This window comes from Oncorhynchus nerka, linkage group LG12, assembly GCF_034236695.1.
Source record: "Oncorhynchus nerka isolate Pitt River linkage group LG12, Oner_Uvic_2.0, whole genome shotgun sequence".
Classification (NCBI taxonomy): Eukaryota; Metazoa; Chordata; class Actinopteri; order Salmoniformes; family Salmonidae; genus Oncorhynchus; species Oncorhynchus nerka.
The window spans coordinates 76,151,074-76,177,311 of NC_088407.1; the positions used below are offsets into that span (position 1 = coordinate 76,151,074).

The 26,238-nt window shown below is 50.0% G+C and overlaps 1 protein-coding gene across 1 annotated transcript in view; it reads right to left on the reverse strand.

Moving 5' to 3' along the window:
• Positions 1-1,523: 1,523 nt before the first annotated feature.
• LOC115138832 (nesprin-3-like) overlaps positions 1,524-26,238 on the reverse strand; it is a 77,661-nt gene continuing 52,946 nt past the window's right edge. The window contains exon 20 of the mRNA XM_065025801.1: positions 1,524-3,338. Coding sequence (XP_064881873.1) covers positions 3,150-3,338 — 189 coding nt within the window. The 3' untranslated portion in view covers positions 1,524-3,149. The remainder of the gene's footprint in view (positions 3,339-26,238) is intronic.

Genomic DNA, 26,238 nt, shown 5'->3' on the forward strand with positions numbered 1-26,238 from the left:
TGTATGACTACAGACATACAGTTCATGGCTGGTTAGGCATTTGAACCTGTGTCCATTGTAAATGGGTGTATATGTGTCTTACTCAATATAGCAGTGCAAGAAGCAGAGTTGGCAGGTAGGCCCACTGTAGCCATTGCTACTCAAAAGAATGCAGCATATTACCCTGTGGTATAAGTATGGTGATATTTTGTGCTATATATTGTATTTAAGTTTAACATTCATTTAAAAGCCTCCTAAGAGCTAGATATGTTGGATAAATATATTGAAGAAGCGCATTGCACAAGTTGTTTATAGATAACAGTAGACTGGTATAAATATTCAGTTCAAATCCAGCATACACTCAACTGTAATACTATGTATGCCTTCAATGCAGTTTTGTACAAGTAGGGCCGGCATGCACTTTCCTTCTATTCTTCCTTAAGAATAAAGTTGTTCAGTCATTTAACGTTCACGATGACAGACGAAGACAGCCCTCTGAGACCTTCCCAGACAGAGAACAGACACAGATTATACTTCAACATTCTGAGACGAGACAGGCTTCAGTCGAACTAACACACGCAGTCCCCCACTCCCAACAAAAGCTAACTGTTCAAATGTAATCAAATTTAAAACATCGGCAAGCTATTTGTGGGTTATAACCTCGTAAAGACGTGTGTGATAAAAGACTAATAGAATAACTGGATTTGGTCTCCATTTCCCTAGCAAACCTTAGGTCAGTAAAACACACGTACAGGGACAAATAGAAAAGTGAATGAATGACAGAAGTCCACACTGGACCGCAAGATCAGTGGGAGTGAGGAGAGAGGGAGAAGAGAGATGGAGGAGAGAGAGGGAGGAGAGAGAGGGAGGGGGGAGAAGGGAGAGGGAGGAGGAGAGAGATGGAGGGGGGAGGAGGAGAGAGAGAGGAGAGAGAGGGAGGGGAGAGAGGGAGGGGGGAGGAGGAGGAGGGAGATGGTAGAAAGAGAGAGAGAGAGGAAGAAATAGAGGGGGAGAAGGGGGGAATGGTAGAAAGAGAGAGCGAGGAAGAAATAGAGGGGGAGAAAGAGGGGAGGAGGAGGAGGGAGATGGTAGAAAGAGAGAGAGAGGAAGAAATAGAGGGGGAGAAAGAGGGGAGGAGGAGGAGGGAGATGGTAGAAAGAGAGAGAGAGGAAGAAATAGAGGGGGAGAAAGAGGGGAGATAGAAACAGAGGGGGAGAGAGAGGGGAGATAGAAAGAGAAGGGGAGAGAGAGGGGAGATAGAAACAGAGGGGGAGAGAGAGGGGAGATAGAAACAGAGGGGGAGAGAGAGGGGAGATAAAAAGAGAGCGCGAGCGAGCAACAGAGAACGAGAGGGGAAAAAGTCAAGGTTGAGAGGTTCATTGCGTCATTTTAAGAATCTGCTCAAAAAAGGCCCCTCTCCCATAACAGCGGCTATTTCCATTTCATAATCTGGGCCCTGCTGAACATTACGTATAAAAACCAAAGTAAATTTGGCATCTAGAACACTCTGTCTGTGGTCCAAGAAAAAGTCAGGGGCCATAGTACAAGGCTTTATAATTGCTATATTCACCAAACGGTTTAACTGTGCCAAGGGATCATTACGAAAGTGTTCAAATATAGCATAGAACCTTGAGAAAGGGAAGCATATGGTTGAAACATGCCTACAGTACAGTACAGTACAATACAGTACAGTACAGTACAATACAGTACAGTACAGTACAATACAGTACAGTACAGTACAGTACAATACAGTACAGTACAAGTAGGACGTATATTTGGACAGTCAGAAGTGGGACATCCTGTATACCATTACTGACTGACTTGCTTAATCATCATCGGTATGTGTTAGATTTGAGTTGACTCATGATAGAACATCCTGCATCTAGAATGTCAACTATTCCTGATCTTTGAAGCGCTAGGCTGTCATTAACTCAGTGCTACAATTGATAAAGGTCATCTGTGCAACAGGCATCATGTACAGGTTCAAAATAAAGCTCTAAAAACATCTTACACTCATCCAAGAAGAAAAGGCATCATGTTATTTATCAGGGTTAAAGGCAGTTTAAAAAAGCATTATGTTATTTATCAGGGTTAAATGCAGTTTAAAAAAGCATTATGTTATTTATCAGGGTTAAAGGCAGTTTAAAAAAGCATCATGTTATTTATCAGGGTTAAAGGCAGTTTAAAAAAGCATCATGTTATTTATCAGGGTTAAAGGCAGTTTAAAAAAGCATTATGTTATTTATCAGGGTTAAAGGCAGTTTAAAAAAGCATCATGTTATTTATCAGGGTTAAAGGCAGTTTAAAAAAGCATCATGTTATTTATCAGGGTTAAAGGCAGTTTAAAAAAGCATTATGTTATTTATCAGGGTTAAAGGCAGTTTAAAAAAAGCATTATGTTATTTATCAGGGTTAAAGGCAGTTTAAAAAAAGCATTATGTTATTTATCAGGGTTAAAGGCAGTTTAAAAAAGCATCATGTTATTTATCAGGGTTAAAGGCAGTTTAAAAAAGCATCATGTTATTTATCAGGGTTAAAGGCAGTTTAAAAAAGCATTATGTTATTTATCAGGGTTAAAGGCAGTTTAAAAAAAGCATTATGTTATTTATCAGGGTTAAAGGCAGTTTAAAAAAGCATCATGTTATTTATCAGGGTTAAAGGCAGTTTAAAAAAGCATCATGTTATTTATCAGGGTTAAAGGCAGTTTAAAAAAGTGTTATCCACACCATTCTTTAAAATGGCAGCAAACCATGATAGGTATTTTTGGTATATGACAGATCACACTCAGTTAGTTATCTAAGTTATCTAAGACCATGTAAGCATCATTTCACCCCTTAAATAAAGGCAATAAAAATCCACCTCCTTATCCCACATCACCTCCGCTCACTACTCCAACATTATGCTAAGTGTTTGGTGGCCATTAGCTACTGTAGTCGTGTGAATAGGAGTGTGGAGTGCTGTTCTCTGTGAAGTGCTGCCAGCCTGTGTGATAGAGGAGTTGAATTGGCCTGACTGTGTGAGAACAGCTGAGGTCACCCACCCACACACTGACACCTACAGCAGAAACACATTCACACACTGACACACACTCACTGACCCAAACTGACACACACGCACAGAATGGATTGAGGGTGAAGAGCAATGGTCTTCATAATCCTATATCTCCTTTCCTATGTGGGTGGAGGTCCGTGGTAACGGAGCATGATGTTGAAGGAGCGGGCGAAGTTGTTGGACAGAGAGCAGCTGGAGGCTTCTTCCATCCAGGGCAGGAAGAAGGCAAAGAGGAGCAGAGCCAACAGCAGGAGCCAGAGGGGCAGGGCCACCCGACACACACGGTACAGCAGGCCTGGAGTCTTCTCCTGCAGGGAGTCAATATAGAGACGTTACACACACACACTGTATATATACACATGGAACACACACACATACACCTAGTCAAATACACAAACACACTCCCAAACAACACTAGTGTGTACAAACTAACATATTTTAATTCACGTAATTCAACCCATCAATTTTTGGGGAGTAAACAGCTGGGCTTGAGAAATGAAATTCATAGACAGAGTAAAGACGGACCATTCATGGGATCAAAGTGATAGTCCCTTTTACGGGAGTGTATACTGTGTCACGCCAACACGGGTCACACAGTAGGGTCACACAGTAGGGTCACACAGTAGAGTCACACAGTAGGGTCACACAGTAGGGTCACACAGTAGAGTCACACAGTAGGGTCACACAGTAGAGTCACACAGTAGGGTCACACAGTAGGGTCACACAGTAGAGTCACACAGTAGAGTCACACAGTAGGGTCACCCAGTAGGGTCACACAGTAGGGTCACACAGTAGAGTCACACAGTAGGGTCACACAGTAGAGTCACACAGTAGGGTCACACAGTAGAGACACACAGTAGGGTCACACAGTAGGGTCACACAGTAGGGTCACACAGTAGAGTCACACAGTAGGGTCACACAGTAGAGTCACACAGTAGGGTCACACAGTAGGGTCACACAGTAGAGTCACACAGTAGGGTCACACAGTAGAGTCACACAGTAGGGTCACACAGTAGGGTCACCCAGTAGGATCACACAGTAGAGCCACACAGTAGGGTCACACAGTAGAGTCACACAGTAGGGTCACACAGTAGGGTCACACAGTAGAGTCACACAGTAGGGTCACACAGTAGAGTCACACAGTAGGGTCACACAGTAGAGTCACACAGTAGGGTCACAAAGTAGAGTCACACAGTAGAGCCACACAGTAGAGCCACACAGTAGAGTCACACAGTAGGGTCACACAGTAGGGTCACACAGTAGGGTCACACAGTAGAGTCACACAGTAGGGTCGCACAGTAGGGTCACACAGAGGGTCACACAGTAGGGTCACACAGTAGGGTCACACAGTAGGGTCACACAGTAGAGTCACACAGTAGGGTCACACAGTAGGGTCACACAGAGGGTCACACAGTAGAGCCACACAGTAGGGTCACACAGTAGGGTCACACAGTAGAGTCACACAGTAGGGTCACACAGTAGGGTCACACAGAGGGTCACACAGTAGAGCCACACAGTAGGGTCACACAGTAGGGTCACACAGTAGGGTCACACAGTAGAGTCACACAGTAGAGTCACACAGTAGGGTCACACAGTAGGGTCACACAGTAGGGTCACACAGTAGAGTCACACAGTAGAGTCACACAGTAGGGTCACCCAGTAGGGTCACACAGTAGTCACACAGTAGAGTCAAACAGTAGAGTCACACAGTAGGGTCACACAGTAGGGTCACACAGAGGGTCACACAGTAGGGTCACACAGTAGAGTCACACAGTAGGGTCACCCAGTAGGGTCACACAGTAGGGTCACACAGTAGAGTCACACAGTAGAGTCACACAGTAGAGTCACACAGTAGGGTCACACAGTAGGGTCACACAGTAGGGTCACACAGTAGAGTCACACAGTAGAGTCACACAGTAGGGTCACCCAGTAGGGTCACACAGTAGTCACACAGTAGAGTCAAACAGTAGAGTCACACAGTAGGGTCACACAGTAGGGTCACACAGTAGAGTCACACAGTAGAGTCACACAGTAGGGTCACCCAGTAGGGTCACACAGTAGGGTCACACAGTAGAGTCACACAGTAGGGTCACACAGTAGAGTCACACAGTAGGGTCACACAGTAGAGACACACAGTAGGGTCACACAGTAGGGTCACACAGTAGGGTCACACAGTAGAGTCACACAGTAGGGTCACACAGTAGAGTCACACAGTAGGGTCACACAGTAGGGTCACACAGTAGAGTCACACAGTAGGGTCACACAGTAGAGTCACACAGTAGGGTCACACAGTAGGGTCACCCAGTAGGATCACACAGTAGAGCCACACAGTAGGGTCACACAGTAGAGTCACACAGTAGGGTCACACAGTAGGGTCACACAGTAGAGTCACACAGTAGGGTCACACAGTAGAGTCACACAGTAGGGTCACACAGTAGAGTCACACAGTAGGGTCACAAAGTAGAGTCACACAGTAGAGCCACACAGTAGAGCCACACAGTAGAGTCACACAGTAGGGTCACACAGTAGGGTCACACAGTAGGGTCACACAGTAGAGTCACACAGTAGGGTCGCACAGTAGGGTCACACAGAGGGTCACACAGTAGGGTCACACAGTAGGGTCACACAGTAGGGTCACACAGTAGAGTCACACAGTAGGGTCACACAGTAGGGTCACACAGAGGGTCACACAGTAGAGCCACACAGTAGGGTCACACAGTAGGGTCACACAGTAGAGTCACACAGTAGGGTCACACAGAGGGTCACACAGTAGAGCCACACAGTAGGGTCACACAGTAGGGTCACACAGTAGGGTCACACAGTAGAGTCACACAGTAGAGTCACACAGTAGGGTCACACAGTAGGGTCACACAGTAGGGTCACACAGTAGAGTCACACAGTAGAGTCACACAGTAGGGTCACCCAGTAGGGTCACACAGTAGTCACACAGTAGAGTCAAACAGTAGAGTCACACAGTAGGGTCACACAGTAGGGTCACACAGTAGGGTCACACAGTAGAGTCACACAGTAGGGTCACACAGTAGAGTCACACAGTAGGGTCACAAAGTAGAGTCACACAGTAGGGTCACACAGTAGGGTCACCCAGTAGGGTCACACAGTAGAGCCACACAGTAGGGTCACACAGTAGAGTCACACAGTAGGGTCACACAGTAGGGTCACACAGTAGGGTCACACAGTACAGTCACACAGTAGGGTCACACAGTAGAGTCACACAGTAGGGTCACACAGTAGAGTCACACAGTAGGGTCACAAAGTAGAGTCACACAGTAGAGCCACACAGTAGAGCCACACAGTAGAGTCACACAGTAGGGTCACACAGTAGGGTCACACAGTAGAGTCACACAGTAGGGTTGCACAGTAGGGTCACACAGAGGGTCACACAGTAGGGTCACACAGTAGAGTCACACAGTAGGGTCACCCAGTAGGGTCACACAGTAGAGTCACACAGTAGGGTCACACAGAGGGTCACACAGTAGAGCCACACAGTAGGGTCACACAGTAGGGTCACACAGTAGAGTCACACAGTAGAGTCACACAGTAGGGTCACACAGTAGGGTCACACAGTAGGGTCACACAGTAGAGTCACACAGTAGAGTCACACAGTAGGGTCACCCAGTAGGGTCACACAGTAGTCACACAGTAGAGTCAAACAGTAGAGTCACACAGTAGGGTCACACAGTAGGGTCACACAGTAGGGTCACACAGTAGAGCCACACAGTAGGGTCACACAGTAGGGTCACACAGTAGGGTCACACAGAAGTCACACAGTAGAGTCACACAGTAGGGTCACGCAGTAGGGTCACACAGTAGGGTCACACAGAAGTCACACAGTAGGGTCACACAGTAGGGTCACACAGTAGGGTCACACAGTAGGGTCACACAGTAGAGTCACACAGTAGGGTCACACAGTAGGGTCACACAGTAGGGTCACACAGTAGAGTCACACAGTAGGGTCACACAGTAGGGTCACACAGTAGAGTCACACAGTAGGGTCACACAGTAGGGTCACACAGTAGGGTCACACAGTAGGGTCACCCAGTAGGGTCACACAGTAGAGTCACACAGTAGAGTCACACAGTAGGGTCACCCAGTAGGGTCACACAGTAGTCACACAGTAGAGTCAAACAGTAGAGTCACACAGTAGGGTCACACAGTAGGGTCACACAGTAGGGTCACACAGTAGGGTCACACAGAGGGTCACACAGTAGAGTCACACAGTAGGGTCACACAGTAGGGTCACACAGTAGAGTCACACAGTAGGGTCACACAGTAGGGTCACCCAGTAGGGTCACACAGTAGTCACACAGTAGAGTCAAACAGTAGAGTCACACAGTAGGGTCACACAGTAGGGTCACACAGTAGGGTCACACAGTAGGGTCACACAGAGGGTCACACAGTAGAGTCACACAGTAGGGTCACACAGTAGGGTCACACAGTAGAGTCACACAGTAGGGTCACCCAGTAGGGTCACACAGTAGAGTCACACAGTAGGGTCACACAGTAGAGTCACACAGTAGGGTCACACAGTAGGGTCACACAGTAGTCACACAGTAGAGTCACACAGTAGGGTCACACAGTAGGGTCACACAGTAGAGTCAAACAGTAGAGTCACACAGTAGGGTCACACAGTAGGGTCACACAGTAGGGTCACACAGTAGAGTCACACAGTAGGGTCACACAGTAGGGTCACACAGTAGGGTCACACAGTAGGGTCACACAGAGGGTCACACAGTAGAGTCACATAGTAGGGTCACACAGTAGGGTCACACAGTAGGGTCACAGAGTAGGGTCACACAGTAGAGTCACACAGTAGGGTCACCCAGTAGGGTCACACAGTAGAGTCACACAGTAGGGTCACACAGTAGGGTCACACAGTAGGGTCACACAGTAGGGTCACACAGTAGAGTCACACAGTAGGGTCACACAGTAGGGTCACACAGAAGTCACACAGTAGAGTCACACAGTAGGGTCACACAGTAGGGTCACACAGAAGTCACACAGTAGAGTCACACAGTAGGGTCACACAGTAGGGTCACACAGTAGAGTCACACAGTAGGGTCACACAGTAGAGTCACACAGTAGATTCACAGAGTAGAGTCACACAGTAGGGTCACACAGTAGGGTCACACAGTAGAGTCACACAGTAGGGTCACACAGAAGTCACACAGTAGAGTCACACAGTAGGGTCACACAGTAGAGCCACACAGTAGGGTCACACAGTAGGTCACACAGTAGGGTCACACAGAAGTCACACAGTAGGGTCACAGTAGGGTCACACAGTAGGGTCACACAGTAGAGTCACACAGTAGGGTCACACAGTAGGTCACACAGTAGGGTCACACAGTAGAGTCACACAGTAGAGTCACACAGTAGGGTCACACAGTAGGTCACACAGTAGGGTCACACATAAGTCACACAGTAGAGTCACACAGTAGGGTCACACAGAAGTCACACAGTAGAGTCACACAGTAGGGTCACAGTAGGGTCAGTAGGGTCACACAGTAGGGTCACACAGTAGAGTCACACAGTAGGGTCACACAGTAGGGTCACACAGTAGGGTCACACAGTAGAGTCACACAGTAGGGTCACACAGTAGGGTCACACAGTAGGGTCACACAGTAGAGTCACACAGTAGGGTCACACAGTAGGGTCACACAGTAGGGTCACACAGTAGAGTCACACAGTAGAGTCACACAGTAGGGTCACACAGTAGGGTCACACAGTAGGGTCACACAGTAGAGTCACACAGTAGGGTCACACAGTAGGGTCACACAGTAGAGTCACACAGTAGGGTCACCCAGTAGGGTCACACAGTAGAGTCACGCAGTAGAGTCACACAGTAGGGTCACCCAGTAGGGTCACACAGTAGAGTCACGCAGTAGAGTCACACAGTAGGGTCACCCAGTAGGGTCACACAGTAGGGTCACACAGTAGGGTCACACAGTAGAGTCACACAGTAGGGTCACCCAGTAGGGTCACACAGTAGAGTCACACAGTAGAGTCAAACAGTAGAGTCACACAGTAGGGTCACACAGTAGGGTCACACAGTAGAGTCAAACAGTAGAGTCACACAGTAGGGTCACACAGTAGGGTCACACAGTAGAGCCACACAGTAGGGTCACACAGTAGGTCACACAGTAGGGTCACACAGAAGTCACACAGTAGAGTCACACAGTAGGGTCACACAGTAGGGTCACACAGTAGGGTCACACAGTAGGTCACACAGCAGGGTCACACAGTAGGGTCACACAGTAGGGTCACACAGTAGTCACACAGTAGAGTCACAGTAGGGTCACACAGTAGGGTCACACAGTAGAGTCACACAGTAGAGTCACACAGTAGGGTCACACAGTAGGGTCACACAGTAGAGTCACACAGTAGAGTCACACAGTAGGGTCACACAGTAGGGTCACACAGTAGAGTCACACAGTAGAGTCACACAGTAGGGTCACCCAGTAGGGTCACACAGTAGTCACACAGTAGAGTCAAACAGTAGAGTCACACAGTAGGGTCACACAGTAGGGTCACACAGTATAGCCACACAGTAGGGTCACACAGTAGAGCCACACAGTAGGGTCACACAGTAGGGTCACACAGTAGAGTCACACAGTAGGGTCACGCAGTAGAGCCACACAGTAGGGTCACACAGTAGGGTCACACAGTAGGTCACACAGAAGTCACACAGTAGGGTCACAGTAGGGTCACACAGTAGGGTCACACAGTAGAGTCACACAGTAGGGTCACACAGTAGGGTCACACAGTAGAGTCACACAGTAGAGTCACACAGTAGGGTCACACAGTAGAGTCACACAGTAGGGTCACGCAGTAGGGTCACACAGTAGGGTCACACAGAAGTCACACAGTAGAGTCACACAGTAGGGTCACACAGTAGGGTCACACAGTAGGGTCACACAGTAGGGTCACACAGTAGAGTCACACAGTAGGGTCACACAGTAGGGTCACACAGTAGGGTCACACAGTAGAGTCACACAGTAGAGTCACACAGTAGGGTCACACAGTAGAGTCACACAGTAGGGTCACACAGTAGGGTCACACAGTAGGGTCACACAGTAGGGTCACCCAGTAGGGTCACACAGTAGAGTCACACAGTAGAGTCACACAGTAGGGTCACCCAGTAGGGTCACACAGTAGTCACACAGTAGAGTCAAACAGTAGAGTCACACAGTAGGGTCACACAGTAGGGTCACACAGTAGGGTCACACAGTAGGGTCACACAGAGGGTCACACAGTAGAGTCACACAGTAGGGTCACACAGTAGGGTCACACAGTAGAGTCACACAGTAGGGTCACACAGTAGGCTCACCCAGTAGGGTCACACAGTAGTCACACAGTAGAGTCAAACAGTAGAGTCACACAGTAGGGTCACACAGTAGGGTCACACAGTAGGGTCACACAGTAGGGTCACACAGAGGGTCACACAGTAGAGTCACACAGTAGGGTCACACAGTAGGGTCACACAGTAGAGTCACACAGTAGGGTCACCCAGTAGGGTCACACAGTAGAGTCACACAGTAGAGTCAAACAGTAGAGTCACACAGTAGGGTCACACAGTAGGGTCACACAGTAGTCACACAGTAGAGTCACACAGTAGGGTCACACAGTAGGGTCACACAGTAGAGTCAAACAGTAGAGTCACACAGTAGGGTCACACAGTAGGGTCACCCAGTAGGGTCACACAGTAGGGTCACACAGTAGAGTCACACAGTAGGGTCACACAGTAGGGTCACACAGTAGGGTCACACAGTAGGGTCACACAGAGGGTCACACAGTAGAGTCACATAGTAGGGTCACACAGTAGGGTCACACAGTAGGGTCACAGAGTAGGGTCACACAGTAGAGTCACACAGTAGGGTCACACAGTAGGGTCACACAGTAGAGTCACACAGTAGGGTCACACAGTAGGGTCACACAGTAGGGTCACACAGTAGAGTCACACAGTAGGGTCACACAGTAGGGTCACACAGTAGAGTCACACAGTAGGGTCACAGAGTAGAGTCACACAGTAGGGTCACACAGTAGGGTCACACAGTAGAGTCACACAGTAGAGTCACACAGTAGGGTCACACAGTAGAGCCACACAGTAGGGTCACACAGAAGTCACACAGTAGAGTCACACAGTAGGGTCACACAGTAGGGTCACAGTAGGGTCACACAGTAGGGTCACACAGTAGGGTCACACAGTAGGGTCACACAGTAGGGTCACACAGTAGGGTCACACAGTAGGGTCACACAGAAGTCACACAGTAGAGTCACACAGTAGGGTCACACAGTAGAGCCACACAGTAGGGTCACACAGTAGGTCACACAGTAGGGTCACACAGAAGTCACACAGTAGGGTCACAGTAGGGTCACACAGTAGGGTCACACAGTAGAGTCACACAGTAGGGTCACACAGTAGGTCACACAGTAGGGTCACACAGTAGAGTCACACAGTAGAGTCACACAGTAGGGTCACACAGTAGGTCACACAGTAGGGTCACACAGAAGTCACACAGTAGAGTCACACAGTAGGGTCACACAGAAGTCACACAGTAGAGTCACACAGTAGGGTCACACAGTAGGGTCACAGTAGGGTCACACAGTAGGGTCACACAGTAGGGTCACACAGTAGAGTCACACAGTAGGGTCACACAGTAGGGTCACACAGTAGGGTCACACAGTAGAGTCACACAGTAGGGTCACACAGTAGGGTCACACAGTAGAGTCACACAGTAGGGTCACACAGTAGAGTCACACAGTAGGGTCACACAGTAGGGTCACACAGTAGGGTCACACAGTAGAGTCACACAGTAGAGTCACACAGTAGGGTCACACAGTAGGGTCACACAGTAGGGTCACACGTAGGGTCACACAGAGGGTCACACAGTAGGGTCACACAGTAGGGTCACACAGTAGAGTCACACAGTAGGGTCACCCAGTAGGGTCACACAGTAGAGTCACGCAGTAGAGTCACACAGTAGGGTCACCCAGTAGGGTCACACAGTAGTCACACAGTAGAGTCAAACAGTAGAGTCACACAGTAGGGTCACACAGTAGGGTCACACAGTAGGGTCACACAGTAGAGTCACACAGTAGGGTCACCCAGTAGGGTCACACAGTAGAGTCACACAGTAGAGTCAAACAGTAGAGTCACACAGTAGGGTCACACAGTAGAGTCAAACAGTAGAGTCACACAGTAGGGTCACACAGTAGGGTCACACAGTAGAGCCACACAGTAGGGTCACACAGTAGGTCACACAGTAGGGTCACACAGAAGTCACACAGTAGAGTCACACAGTAGGGTCACACAGTAGGGTCACACAGTAGGGTCACACAGTAGGTCACACAGCAGGGTCACACAGTAGGGTCACACAGTAGGGTCACACAGTAGTCACACAGTAGAGTCACAGTAGGGTCACACAGTAGGGTCACACAGTAGAGTCACACAGTAGAGTCACACAGTAGGGTCACACAGTAGGGTCACACAGTAGAGTCACACAGTAGAGTCACACAGTAGGGTCACACAGTAGGGTCACACAGTAGGGTCACACAGTAGAGTCACACAGTAGAGTCACACAGTAGGGTCACCCAGTAGGGTCACACAGTAGTCACACAGTAGAGTCAAACAGTAGAGTCACACAGTAGGGTCACACAGTAGGGTCACACAGTATAGCCACACAGTAGGGTCACACAGTAGAGCCACACAGTAGGGTCACACAGTAGGGTCACACAGTAGAGTCACACAGTAGGGTCACGCAGTAGAGCCACACAGTAGGGTCACACAGTAGGTCACACAGTAGGGTCACACAGAAGTCACACAGTAGGGTCACACAGTAGGGTCACACAGTAGAGTCACACAGTAGGGTCACACAGTAGGGTCACACAGTAGGGTCACACAGTAGAGTCACACAGTAGAGTCACACAGTAGGGTCACACAGTAGGGTCACACAGTAGAGTCACACAGTAGAGTCACACAGTAGGGTCACACAGTAGGGTCACACAGTAGGTCACACAGTAGGGTCACACAGAAGTCACACAGTAGAGTCACACAGTAGGGTCACACAGTAGGGTCACACAGAAGTCACACAGTAGAGTCACACAGTAGGGTCACACAGTAGAGTCACACAGTAGGGTCACCCAGTAGGGTCACACAGTAGGGTCACACAGTAGAGTCACACAGTAGAGTCACCCAGTAGGGTCACACAGTAGTCACACAGTAGAGTCAAACAGTAGAGTCACACAGTAGGGTCACACAGTAGGGTCACACAGTAGGGTCACACAGTAGAGCCACACAGTAGGGTCACACAGTAGAGCCACACAGTAGGGTCACACAGTAGGGTCACGCAGTAGAGCCACACAGTAGGGTCACACAGTAGGGTCACACAGTAGAGTCACACAGTAGAGTCACACAGTAGGGTCACACAGTAGAGTCACACAGTAGGGTCACACAGTAGGCTCACCCAGTAGGGTCACACAGTAGTCACACAGTAGAGTCAAACAGTAGAGTCACACAGTAGGGTCACACAGTAGGGTCACACAGTAGGGTCACAGTAGGGTCACACAGTAGGGTCACACAGTAGAGTCACACAGTAGGGTCACACAGTAGGGTCACACAGTAGGTCACACAGTAGGGTCACCCAGTAGGGTCACACAGTAGAGTCACACAGTAGAGTCAAACAGTAGAGTCACACAGTAGGGTCACACAGTAGGGTCACACAGTAGTCACACAGTAGGGTCACACAGTAGGGTCACACAGTAGGGTCACACAGTAGAGTCACACAGTAGGGTCAGTCACACAGTAGGGTCACACAGTAGGGTCACACAGTAGAGTCACACAGTAGGGTCACACAGTAGGGTCACCCAGTAGGGTCACACAGTAGGGTCACACAGTAGGGTCACACAGTAGGGTCACACAGAGGGTCACACAGTAGAGTCACATAGTAGGGTCACACAGTAGGGTCACACAGTAGGGTCACAGAGTAGGGTCACACAGTAGAGTCACACAGTAGGGTCACCCAGTAGGGTCACACAGTAGGGTCACACAGTAGGGTCACACAGTAGGGTCACACAGTAGGGTCACACAGTAGAGTCACACAGTAGGGTCACACAGTAGGGTCACACAGTAGAGTCACACAGTAGGGTCACAGAGTAGAGTCACACAGTAGGGTCACACAGTAGGGTCACACAGTAGAGTCACACAGTAGAGTCACACAGTAGGGTCACACAGTAGAGCCACACAGTAGGGTCACACAGAAGTCACACAGTAGAGTCACACAGTAGGGTCACACAGTAGGGTCACAGTAGGGTCACACAGTAGGGTCACACAGTAGGGTCACACAGTAGAGTCACACAGTAGGGTCACACAGTAGGGTCACCAGTAGGGTCACACAGTAGGGTCACACAGAAGTCACACAGTAGAGTCACACAGTAGGGTCACACAGTAGGTCACACAGTAGGGTCACACAGTAGGTCACACAGTAGGGTCACACAGAGTCACACAGTAGGGTCACAGTAGGGTCACACAGTAGGGTCACACAGTAGAGTCACACAGTAGGGTCACACAGTAGGTCACACAGTAGGGTCACACAGTAGAGTCACACAGTAGAGTCACACAGTAGGGTCACACAGTAGGTCACACAGTAGGGTCACACAGAAGTCACACAGTAGAGTCACACAGTAGGGTCACACAGAAGTCACACAGTAGAGTCACACAGTAGGGTCACACAGTAGGGTCACAGTAGGGTCACACAGTAGGGTCACACAGTAGGGTCACACAGTAGAGTCACACAGTAGGGTCACACAGTAGGGTCACACAGTAGGGTCACACAGTAGAGTCACACAGTAGGGTCACACAGTAGGGTCACACAGTAGAGTCACACAGTAGGGTCACACAGTAGAGTCACACAGTAGGGTCACACAGTAGGGTCACACAGTAGGGTCACACAGTAGGTCACACAGTAGAGTCACACAGTAGGGTCACACAGTAGGGTCACACAGTAGGGTCACACAGTAGGGTCACACAGTAGGGTCACACAGTAGGGTCACACAGTAGAGTCACACAGTAGGGTCACCCAGTAGGGTCACACAGTAGAGTCACACAGTAGAGTCACACAGTAGGGTCACCCAGTAGGGTCACACAGTAGTCACACAGTAGAGTCAAACAGTAGAGTCACACAGTAGGGTCACACAGTAGGGTCACACAGTAGGGTCACACAGTAGAGTCACACAGTAGGGTCACCCAGTAGGGTCACACAGTAGAGTCACACAGTAGAGTCAAACAGTAGAGTCACACAGTAGGGTCACACAGTAGAGTCAAACAGTAGAGTCACACAGTAGGGTCACACAGTAGGGTCACACAGTAGAGCCACACAGTAGGGTCACACAGTAGGTCACACAGTAGGGTCACACAGAAGTCACACAGTAGAGTCACACAGTAGGGTCACACAGTAGGGTCACACAGTAGGGTCACACAGTAGGTCACACAGCAGGGTCACACAGTAGGGTCACACAGTAGGGTCACACAGTAGTCACACAGTAGAGTCACAGTAGGGTCACACAGTAGGGTCACACAGTAGAGTCACACAGTAGAGTCACACAGTAGGGTCACACAGTAGGGTCACACAGTAGAGTCACACAGTAGAGTCACACAGTAGGGTCACACAGTAGGGTCACACAGTAGGGTCACACAGTAGAGTCACACAGTAGAGTCACACAGTAGGGTCACCCAGTAGGGTCACACAGTAGTCACACAGTAGAGTCAAACAGTAGAGTCACACAGTAGGGTCACACAGTAGGGTCACACAGTATAGCCACACAGTAGGGTCACACAGTAGAGCCACACAGTAGGGTCACACAGTAGGGTCACACAGTAGAGTCACACAGTAGGGTCACGCAGTAGAGCCACACAGTAGGGTCACACAGTAGGTCACACAGTAGGGTCACACAGAAGTCACACAGTAGGGTCACACAGTAGGGTCACACAGTAGAGTCACACAGTAGGGTCACACAGTAGGGTCACACAGTAGGGTCACACAGTAGAGTCACACAGTAGAGTCACACAGTAGGGTCACACAGTAGGGTCACACAGTAGAGTCACACAGTAGAGTCACACAGTAGGGTCACACAGTAGGGTCACACAGTAGGTCACACAGTAGGGTCACACAGAAGTCACACAGTAGAGTCACACAGTAGGGTCACACAGTAGGGTCACACAGAAGTCACACAGTAGAGTCACACAGTAGGGTCACACAGTAGGGTCACACAGTAGAGTCACACAGTAGGGTCACCCAGTAGGGTCACACAGTAGGGTCACACAGTAGAGTCACACAGTAGAGTCACCCAGTAGGGTCACACAGTAGTCACACAGTAGAGTCAAACAGTAGAGTCACACAGTAGGGTCACACAGTAGGGTCACACAGTAGGGTCACACAGTAGAGCCACACAGTAGGGTCACACAGTAGAGCCACACAGTAGGGTCACACAGTAGGGTCACGCAGTAGAGCCACACAGTAGGGTCACACAGTAGGGTCACACAGTAGAGTCACACAGTAGAGTCACACAGTAGGGTCACACAGTAGGGTCACACAGTAGGTCACACAGTAGGGTCACACAGAAGTCACACAGTAGAGTCACACAGTAGGGTCACACAGTAGGGTCACAGTAGGGTCACACAGTAGGGTCACACAGTAGAGTCACACAGTAGGGTCACACAGTAGAGTCACACAGTAGGGTCACCCAGTAGGGTCACACAGTAGGGTCACACAGTAGGGTCACACAGTAGAGTCACACAGTAGAGTCACACAGTAGGGTCACCCAGTAGGGTCACACAGTAGAGTCAAACAGTAGAGTCACACAGTAGGGTCACACAGTAGGGTCACACAGTAGGGTCACACAGTAGAGCCACACAGTAGGGTCACACAGTAGGGTCACACAGTAGGGTCACACAGTAGAGTCACACAGTAGGGTCACACAGTAGGGTCACACAGTAGAGTCACACAGTAGGGTCACACAGTAGAGTCACACAGTAGAGTCACACAGTAGGGTCACACAGTAGGGTCACACAGTAGAGTCACACAGTAGAGTCACACAGTAGGGTCACACAGTAGGGTCACACAGTAGGTCACACAGAAGTCACACAGTAGAGTCACACAGTAGGGTCACACAGTAGGGTCACACAGAAGTCACACAGTAGAGTCACACAGTAGGGTCACACAGTAGGGTCACACAGTAGAGTCACACAGTAGGGTCACCCAGTAGGGTCACACAGTAGGGTCACACAGTAGAGTCACACAGTAGAGTCACCCAGTAGGGTCACACAGTAGTCACACAGTAGAGTCAAACAGTAGAGTCACACAGTAGGGTCACACAGTAGGGTCACACAGTAGGGTCACACAGTAGAGCCACACAGTAGGGTCACACAGTAGAGCCACACAGTAGGGTCACACAGTAGGGTCACACAGTAGGGTCACGCAGTAGAGCCACACAGTAGGGTCACACAGTAGGGTCACACAGTAGAGTCACACAGTAGAGTCACACAGTAGGGTCACACAGTAGGGTCACACAGTAGGTCACACAGTAGGGTCACACAGAAGTCACACAGTAGAGTCACACAGTAGGGTCACACAGTAGGGTCACAGTAGGGTCACACAGTAGGGTCACACAGTAGAGTCACACAGTAGGGTCACACAGTAGAGTCACACAGTAGGGTCACCCAGTAGGGTCACACAGTAGGGTCACACAGTAGGGTCACACAGTAGAGTCACACAGTAGAGTCACACAGTAGGGTCACCCAGTAGGGTCACACAGTAGTCACACAGTAGAGTCAAACAGTAGAGTCACACAGTAGGGTCACACAGTAGGGTCACACAGTAGAGCCACACAGTAGGGTCACACAGTAGAGCCACACAGTAGGGTCACACAGTAGGGTCACACAGTAGAGTCACACAGTAGGGTCACACAGTAGGGTCACACAGTAGAGTCACACAGTAGGGTCACACAGTAGAGTCACACAGTAGGGTCACACAGTAGGGTCACACAGTAGAGTCACACAGTAGAGTCACACAGTAGGGTCACACAGTAGGGTCACACAGTAGGGTCACACAGAGGGTCACACAGTAGGGTCACACAGTAGGGTCACACAGTAGGGTCACACAGAGGGTCACACAGTAGGGTCACACAGTAGGGTCACACAGTAGAGTCACACAGAGGGTCACACAGTAGGGTCACACAGTAGGGTCACACAGTAGAGTCACACAGTAGGGTCACCCAGTAGGGTCACACAGTAGAGTCACGCAGTAGAGTCACACAGTAGGGTCACCCAGTAGGGTCACACAGTAGTCACACAGTAGAGTCAAACAGTAGAGTCACACAGTAGAGTCACACAGTAGGGTCACACAGTAGGGTCACACAGTAGGGTCACACAGTAGAGTCACACAGTAGGGTCACCCAGTAGGGTCACACAGTAGAGTCACACAGTAGAGTCAAACAGTAGAGTCACACAGTAGGGTCACACAGTAGAGTCAAACAGTAGAGTCACACAGTAGGGTCACACAGTAGGGTCACACAGTAGAGTCACACAGTAGAGTCACCCAGTAGGGTCACACAGTAGGTCACACAGCAGGGTCACACAGTAGGGTCACACAGTAGGGTCACACAGTAGTCACACAGTAGAGTCACAGTAGGGTCACACAGTAGGGTCACACAGTAGAGTCACACAGTAGAGTCACACAGTAGGGTCACACAGTAGGGTCACACAGTAGAGTCACACAGTAGAGTCACACAGTAGGGTCACACAGTAGGGTCACACAGTAGGGTCACACAGTAGAGTCACACAGTAGAGTCACACAGTAGGGTCACCCAGTAGGGTCACACAGTAGTCACACAGTAGAGTCAAACAGTAGAGTCACACAGTAGGGTCACACAGTAGGGTCACACAGTAGCCACACAGTAGGGTCACACAGTAGAGCCACACAGTAGGGTCACACAGTAGGGTCACACAGTAGAGTCACACAGTAGGGTCACACAGTAGAGTCACACAGTAGGTCACACAGTAGGGTCACACAGTAGGGTCACACAGTAGGGTCACACAGTAGGGTCACACAGTAGGGTCACACAGTAGGGTCACACAGTAGGTCACACAGTAGGGTCACACAGTAGGGTCACACAGTAGAGTCACACAGTCACACAGTAGGGTCACACAGTAGGGTCACACAGTAGAGTCACACAGTAGAGTCACACAGTAGGGTCACACAGTAGGGTCACACAGTAGGTCACACAGTAGGGTCACACAGAAGTCACACAGTAGAGTCACACAGTAGGGTCACACAGTAGGGTCACACAGAAGTCACACAGTAGAGTCACACAGTAGGGTCACACAGTAGGGTCACACAGTAGAGTCACACAGTAGGGTCACCCAGTAGGGTCACACAGTAGGGTCACACAGTAGACTCACACAGTAGAGTCACACAGTAGGGTCACACAGTCACACAGTAGAGTCAAACAGTAGAGTCACACAGTAGGGTCACACAGTAGGGTCACACAGTAGGGTCACACAGTAGAGCCACACAGTAGGGTCACACAGTAGGCCACACAGTAGGGTCACACAGTAGGGTCACACAGTAGGGTCACGTAGAGCCACACAGTAGGGTCACACAGTAGGGTCACACAGTAGAGTCACACAGTAGAGTCACACAGTAGGGTCACACAGTAGGGTCACACAGTAGGTCACACAGTAGGGTCACACAGAAGTCACACAGTAGAGTCACACAGTAGGGTCACACAGTAGGGTCACAGTAGGGTCACACAGTAGGGTCACACAGTAGAGTCACACAGTAGGGTCACACAGTAGAGTCACACAGTAGGGTCACCCAGTAGGGTCACACAGTAGGGTCACACAGTAGGGTCACACAGTAGAGTCACACAGTAGAGTCACACAGTAGGGTCACCCAGTAGGGTCACACAGTAGTCACACAGTAGAGTCAAACAGTAGAGTCACACAGTAGGGTCACACAGTAGGGTCACACAGTAGAGCCACACAGTAGGGTCACACAGTAGAGCCACACAGTAGGGTCACACAGTAGGGTCACACAGTAGAGTCACGCAGTAGGGTCACGCAGTAGAGCCACACAGTAGGGTCACACAGTAGGGTCACACAGTAGGTCACACAGTAGGGTCACACAGAAGTCACACAGTAGAGTCACACAGTAGGGTCACACAGTAGGGTCACACAGTAGAGTCACACAGTAGGGTCACACAGTAGGGTCACACAGTAGAGTCACACAGTAGGGTCACACAGTAGAGTCACACAGTAGAGTCACACAGTAGGGTCACACAGTAGGGTCACACAGTAGAGTCACACAGTAGGGTCACCCAGTAGGGTCACACAGTAGAGTCACACAGTAGAGTCAAACAGTAGAGTCACACAGTAGGGTCACACAGTAGGGTCACACAGTAGAGTCACACAGTAGGGTCACACAGTAGGGTCACACAGTAGAGTCACACAGTAGGGTCACACAGTAGGGTCACACAGTAGAGTCACACAGTAGGGTCACCCAGTAGGGTCACACAGTAGAGTCACACAGTAGAGTCAAACAGTAGAGTCACACAGTAGGGTCACACAGTAGGGTCACACAGTAGTCACACAGTAGAGTCAAACAGTAGGGTCACACAGTAGGGTCACACAGTAGGGTCACACAGTAGGGTCACACAGTAGAGTCACACAGTAGGGTCACACAGTAGAGTCACACAGTAGGGTCACACAGTAGGGTCACACAGTAGAGCCACACAGTAGGGTCACACAGTAGAGTCACACAGTAGGGTCACACAGTAGGGTCACACAGTAGGGTCACACAGTACAGTCACACAGTAGGGTCACACAGTAGAGTCACACAGTAGGGTCACACAGTAGAGTCACACAGTAGGGTCACAAAGTAGAGTCACACAGTAGAGCCACACAGTAGAGCCACACAGTAGAGTCACACAGTAGGGTCACACAGTAGGGTCACACAGTAGGGTCACACAGTAGAGTCACACAGTAGGGTCACACAGTAGGGTCACACAGTAGTCACACAGTAGAGTCAAACAGTAGAGTCACACAGTAGGGTCACACAGTAGGGTCACACAGTAGAGCCACACAGTAGGGTCACACAGTAGGTCACACAGTAGGGTCACACAGAAGTCACACAGTAGAGTCACACAGTAGGGTCACACAGTAGGGTCACACAGTAGGGTCACACAGTAGGTCACACAGCAGGGTCACACAGTAGGGTCACACAGTAGTCACACAGTAGAGTCACAGTAGGGTCACACAGTAGGGTCACACAGTAGAGTCACACAGTAGAGGTCACACAGTAGGGTCACACAGTAGAGTCACACAGTAGAGTCACACAGTAGGGTCACACAGTAGGGTCACACAGTAGGGTCACACAGTAGAGTCACACAGTAGAGTCACACAGTAGGGTCACCCAGTAGGGTCACACAGTAGGGTCACACAGTAGGGTCACACAGTAGGGTCACACAGTAGAGCCACACAGTAGGCTCACACAGTAGAGCCACACAGTAGGGTCACACAGTAGGGTCACACAGTAGAGTCACACAGTAGGGGCACGCAGTAGAGCCACACAGTAGGGTCACACAGTAGGGTCACACAGTAGTCACACAGTAGAGTCAAACAGTAGAGTCACACAGTAGGGTCACACAGTAGGGTCACACAGTAGAGCCACACAGTAGGGTCACACAGTAGGTCACACAGTAGGGTCACACAGAAGTCACACAGTAGAGTCACACAGTAGGGTCACACAGTAGGGTCACACAGTAGGGTCACACAGTAGGTCACACAGCAGGGTCACACAGTAGGGTCACACAGTAGTCACACAGTAGAGTCACAGTAGGGTCACACAGTAGGGTCACACAGTAGAGTCACACAGTAGAGTCACACAGTAGGGTCACACAGTAGGGTCACACAGTAGAGTCACACAGTAGAGTCACACAGTAGGGTCACACAGTAGGGTCACACAGTAGAGTCACACAGTAGAGTCACACAGTAGAGTCAAACAGTAGAGTCACACAGTAGGGTCACACAGTAGGGTCACACAGTAGGGTCACACAGTAGAGCCACACAGTAGGCTCACACAGTAGAGCCACACAGTAGGGTCACACAGTAGGGTCACACAGTAGAGTCACACAGTAGGGGCACGCAGTAGAGCCACACAGTAGGGTCACACAGTAGGGTCACACAGTAGGTCACACAGTAGGGTCACAAAGAAGTCACACAGTAGGGTCACAGTAGGGTCACACAGTAGGGTCACACAGTAGAGTCACACAGTAGGGTCACACAGTAGGGTCACACAGTAGGGTCACACAGTAGAGTCACACAGTAGAGTCACACAGTAGGGTCACACAGTAGGGTCACACAGTAGAGTCACACAGTAGAGTCACACAGTAGGGTCACATAGTAGGGTCACACAGTAGGTCACACAGTAGGGTCACACAGAAGTCACACAGTAGAGTCACACAGTAGGGTCACACAGTAGGGTCACACAGAAGTCACACAGTAGAGTCACACAGTAGGGTCACACAGTAGGGTCACACAGTAGAGTCACACAGTAGGGTCACCCAGTAGGGTCACACAGTAGGGTCACACAGTAGAGTCACACAGTAGAGTCACACAGTAGGGTCACCCAGTAGGGTCACACAGTAGTCACACAGTAGAGTCAAACAGTAGAGTCACACAGTAGGGTCACACAGTAGGGTCACACAGTAGGGTCACACAGTAGGGTCACACAGTAGGGTCACCCAGTAGGGTCACACAGTAGGGTCACACAGTAGAGTCACACAGTAGGGTCACCCAGTAGGGTCACACAGTAGTCACACAGTAGAGTCAAACAGTAGAGTCACACAGTAGGGTCACACAGTAGGGTCACACAGTAGGGTCACACAGTAGAGCCACACAGTAGGGTCACACAGTAGAGCCACACAGTAGGGTCACACAGTAGGGTCACACAGTAGGGTCACGCAGTAGAGCCACACAGTAGGGTCACACAGTAGGGTCACACAGTAGAGTCACACAGTAGAGTCACACAGTAGGGTCACACAGTAGGGTCACACAGTAGGTCACACAGTAGGGTCACACAGAAGTCACACAGTAGAGTCACACAGTAGGGTCACACAGTAGGGTCACAGTAGGGTCACACAGTAGGGTCACACAGTAGAGTCACACAGTAGGGTCACACAGTAGAGTCACACAGTAGGGTCACCCAGTAGGGTCACACAGTAGGGTCACACAGTAGGGTCACACAGTAGAGTCACACAGTAGAGTCACACAGTAGGGTCACCCAGTAGGGTCACACAGTAGTCACACAGTAGAGTCAAACAGTAGAGTCACACAGTAGGGTCACACAGTAGGGTCACACAGTAGAGCCACACAGTAGGGTCACACAGTAGGGTCACACAGTAGGGTCACACAGTAGGGTCACACAGTAGAGTCACACAGTAGGGTCACGCAGTAGAGCCACACAGTAGGGTCACACAGTAGGGTCACACAGTAGGTCACACAGTAGGGTCACACAGAAGTCACACAGTAGAGTCACACAGTAGGGTCACACAGTAGGGTCACACAGTAGGGTCACACAGTAGAGTCACACAGTAGGGTCACACAGTAGGGTCACACAGTAGAGTCACACAGTAGGGTCACACAGTAGAGTCACACAGTAGAGTCACACAGTAGGGTCACCCAGTAGGGTCACACAGTAGTCACACAGTAGAGTCAAACAGTAGAGTCACACAGTAGGGTCACACAGTAGGGTCACACAGTAGGGTCACACAGTAGAGTCAAACAGTAGAGTCACACAGTAGGGTCACACAGTAGGGTCACACAGTAGGGTCACACAGTAGAGTCACACAGTAGGGTCACACAGTAGGGTCACACAGTAGGGTCACACAGTAGAGTCACACAGTAGGGTCACCCAGTAGGGTCACACAGTAGAGTCACACAGTAGAGTCAAACAGTAGAGTCACACAGTAGGGTCACACAGTAGGGTCACACAGTAGTCACACAGTAGAGTCAAACAGTAGAGTCACACAGTAGGGTCACACAGTAGGGTCACACAGTAGAGCCACACAGTAGGGTCACACAGTAGGGTCACACAGTAGGGTCACACAGTAGGTCACACAGTAGGGTCACACAGAAGTCACACAGTAGAGTCACACAGTAGGGTCACACAGTAGAGCCACACAGTAGGGTCACACAGTAGGTCACACAGTAGGGTCACACAGAAGTCACACAGTAGAGTCACACAGTAGGGTCACACAGTAGGGTCACAGTAGGGTCACACAGTAGAGTCACACAGTAGGGTCACACAGTAGGGTCACACAGTAGAGCCACACAGTAGGGTCACACAGTAGGTCACACAGTAGGGTCACACAGAAGTCACACAGTAGAGTCACACAGTAGGGTCACACAGTAGGGTCACACAGTAGGGTCACCCAGTAGGGTCACACAGTAGAGTCACACAGTAGAGTCAAACAGTAGGGTCACACAGTAGGGTCACACAGTAGAGTCACACAGTAGAGTCACACAGTAGGGTCACACAGTAGGGTCACACAGTAGAGTCACACAGTAGAGTCACACAGTAGGGTCACATAGTAGGGTCACACAGTAGGTCACACAGTAGGGTCACACAGAAGTCACACAGTAGAGTCACACAGTAGGGTCACACAGTAGGGTCACACAGAAGTCACACAGTAGAGTCACACAGTAGGGTCACACAGTAGGGTCACACAGTAGAGTCACACAGTAGGGTCACCCAGTAGGGTCACACAGTAGGGTCACACAGTAGAGTCACACAGTAGAGTCACACAGTAGGGTCACCCAGTAGGGTCACACAGTAGTCACACAGTAGAGTCAAACAGTAGAGTCACACAGTAGGGTCACACAGTAGGGTCACACAGTAGGGTCACACAGTAGAGTCACACAGTAGGGTCACCCAGTAGGGTCACACAGTAGGGTCACACAGTAGAGTCACACAGTAGGGTCACCCAGTAGGGTCACACAGTAGTCACACAGTAGAGTCAAACAGTAGAGTCACACAGTAGGGTCACACAGTAGGGTCACACAGTAGGGTCACACAGTAGAGCCACACAGTAGGGTCACACAGTAGAGCCACACAGTAGGGTCACACAGTAGGGTCACACAGTAGGGTCACACAGTAGGGTCACACAGTAGAGTCACACAGTAGAGTCACACAGTAGGGTCACCCAGTAGGGTCACACAGTAGTCACACAGTAGAGTCAAACAGTAGAGTCACACAGTAGGGTCACACAGTAGGGTCACACAGTAGAGCCACACAGTAGGGTCACACAGTAGAGCCACACAGTAGGGTCACACAGTAGGGTCACACAGTAGAGTCACACAGTAGGGTCACGCAGTAGAGCCACACAGTAGGGTCACACAGTAGGGTCACACAGTAGGTCACACAGTAGGGTCACACAGAAGTCACACAGTAGAGTCACACAGTAGGGTCACACAGTAGGGTCACACAGTAGGGTCACACAGTAGAGTCACACAGTAGGGTCACACAGTAGGGTCACACAGTAGAGTCACACAGTAGGGTCACACAGTAGAGTCACACAGTAGAGTCACACAGTAGGGTCACCCAGTAGGGTCACACAGTAGTCACACACTAGAGTCAAACAGTAGAGTCACACAGTAGGGTCACACAGTAGGGTCACACAGTAGAGTCACACAGTAGGGTCACCCAGTAGGGTCACACAGTAGAGTCACACAGTAGAGTCAAACAGTAGAGTCACACAGTAGGGTCACACAGTAGGGTCACACAGTAGAGTCACACAGTAGGGTCACACAGTAGGGTCACACAGTAGGGTCACACAGTAGAGTCACACAGTAGGGTCACCCAGTAGGGTCACACAGTAGAGTCACACAGTAGAGTCAAACAGTAGAGTCACACAGTAGGGTCACACAGTAGGGTCACACAGTAGTCACACAGTAGAGTCAAACAGTAGAGTCACACAGTAGGGTCACACAGTAGGGTCACACAGTAGAGCCACACAGTAGGGTCACACAGTAGGGTCACACAGTAGGGTCACACAGTAGGTCACACAGTAGTCACACAGAGGTCACACAGTAGAGTCACACAGTAGGGTCACACAGTAGAGCCACACAGTAGGGTCACA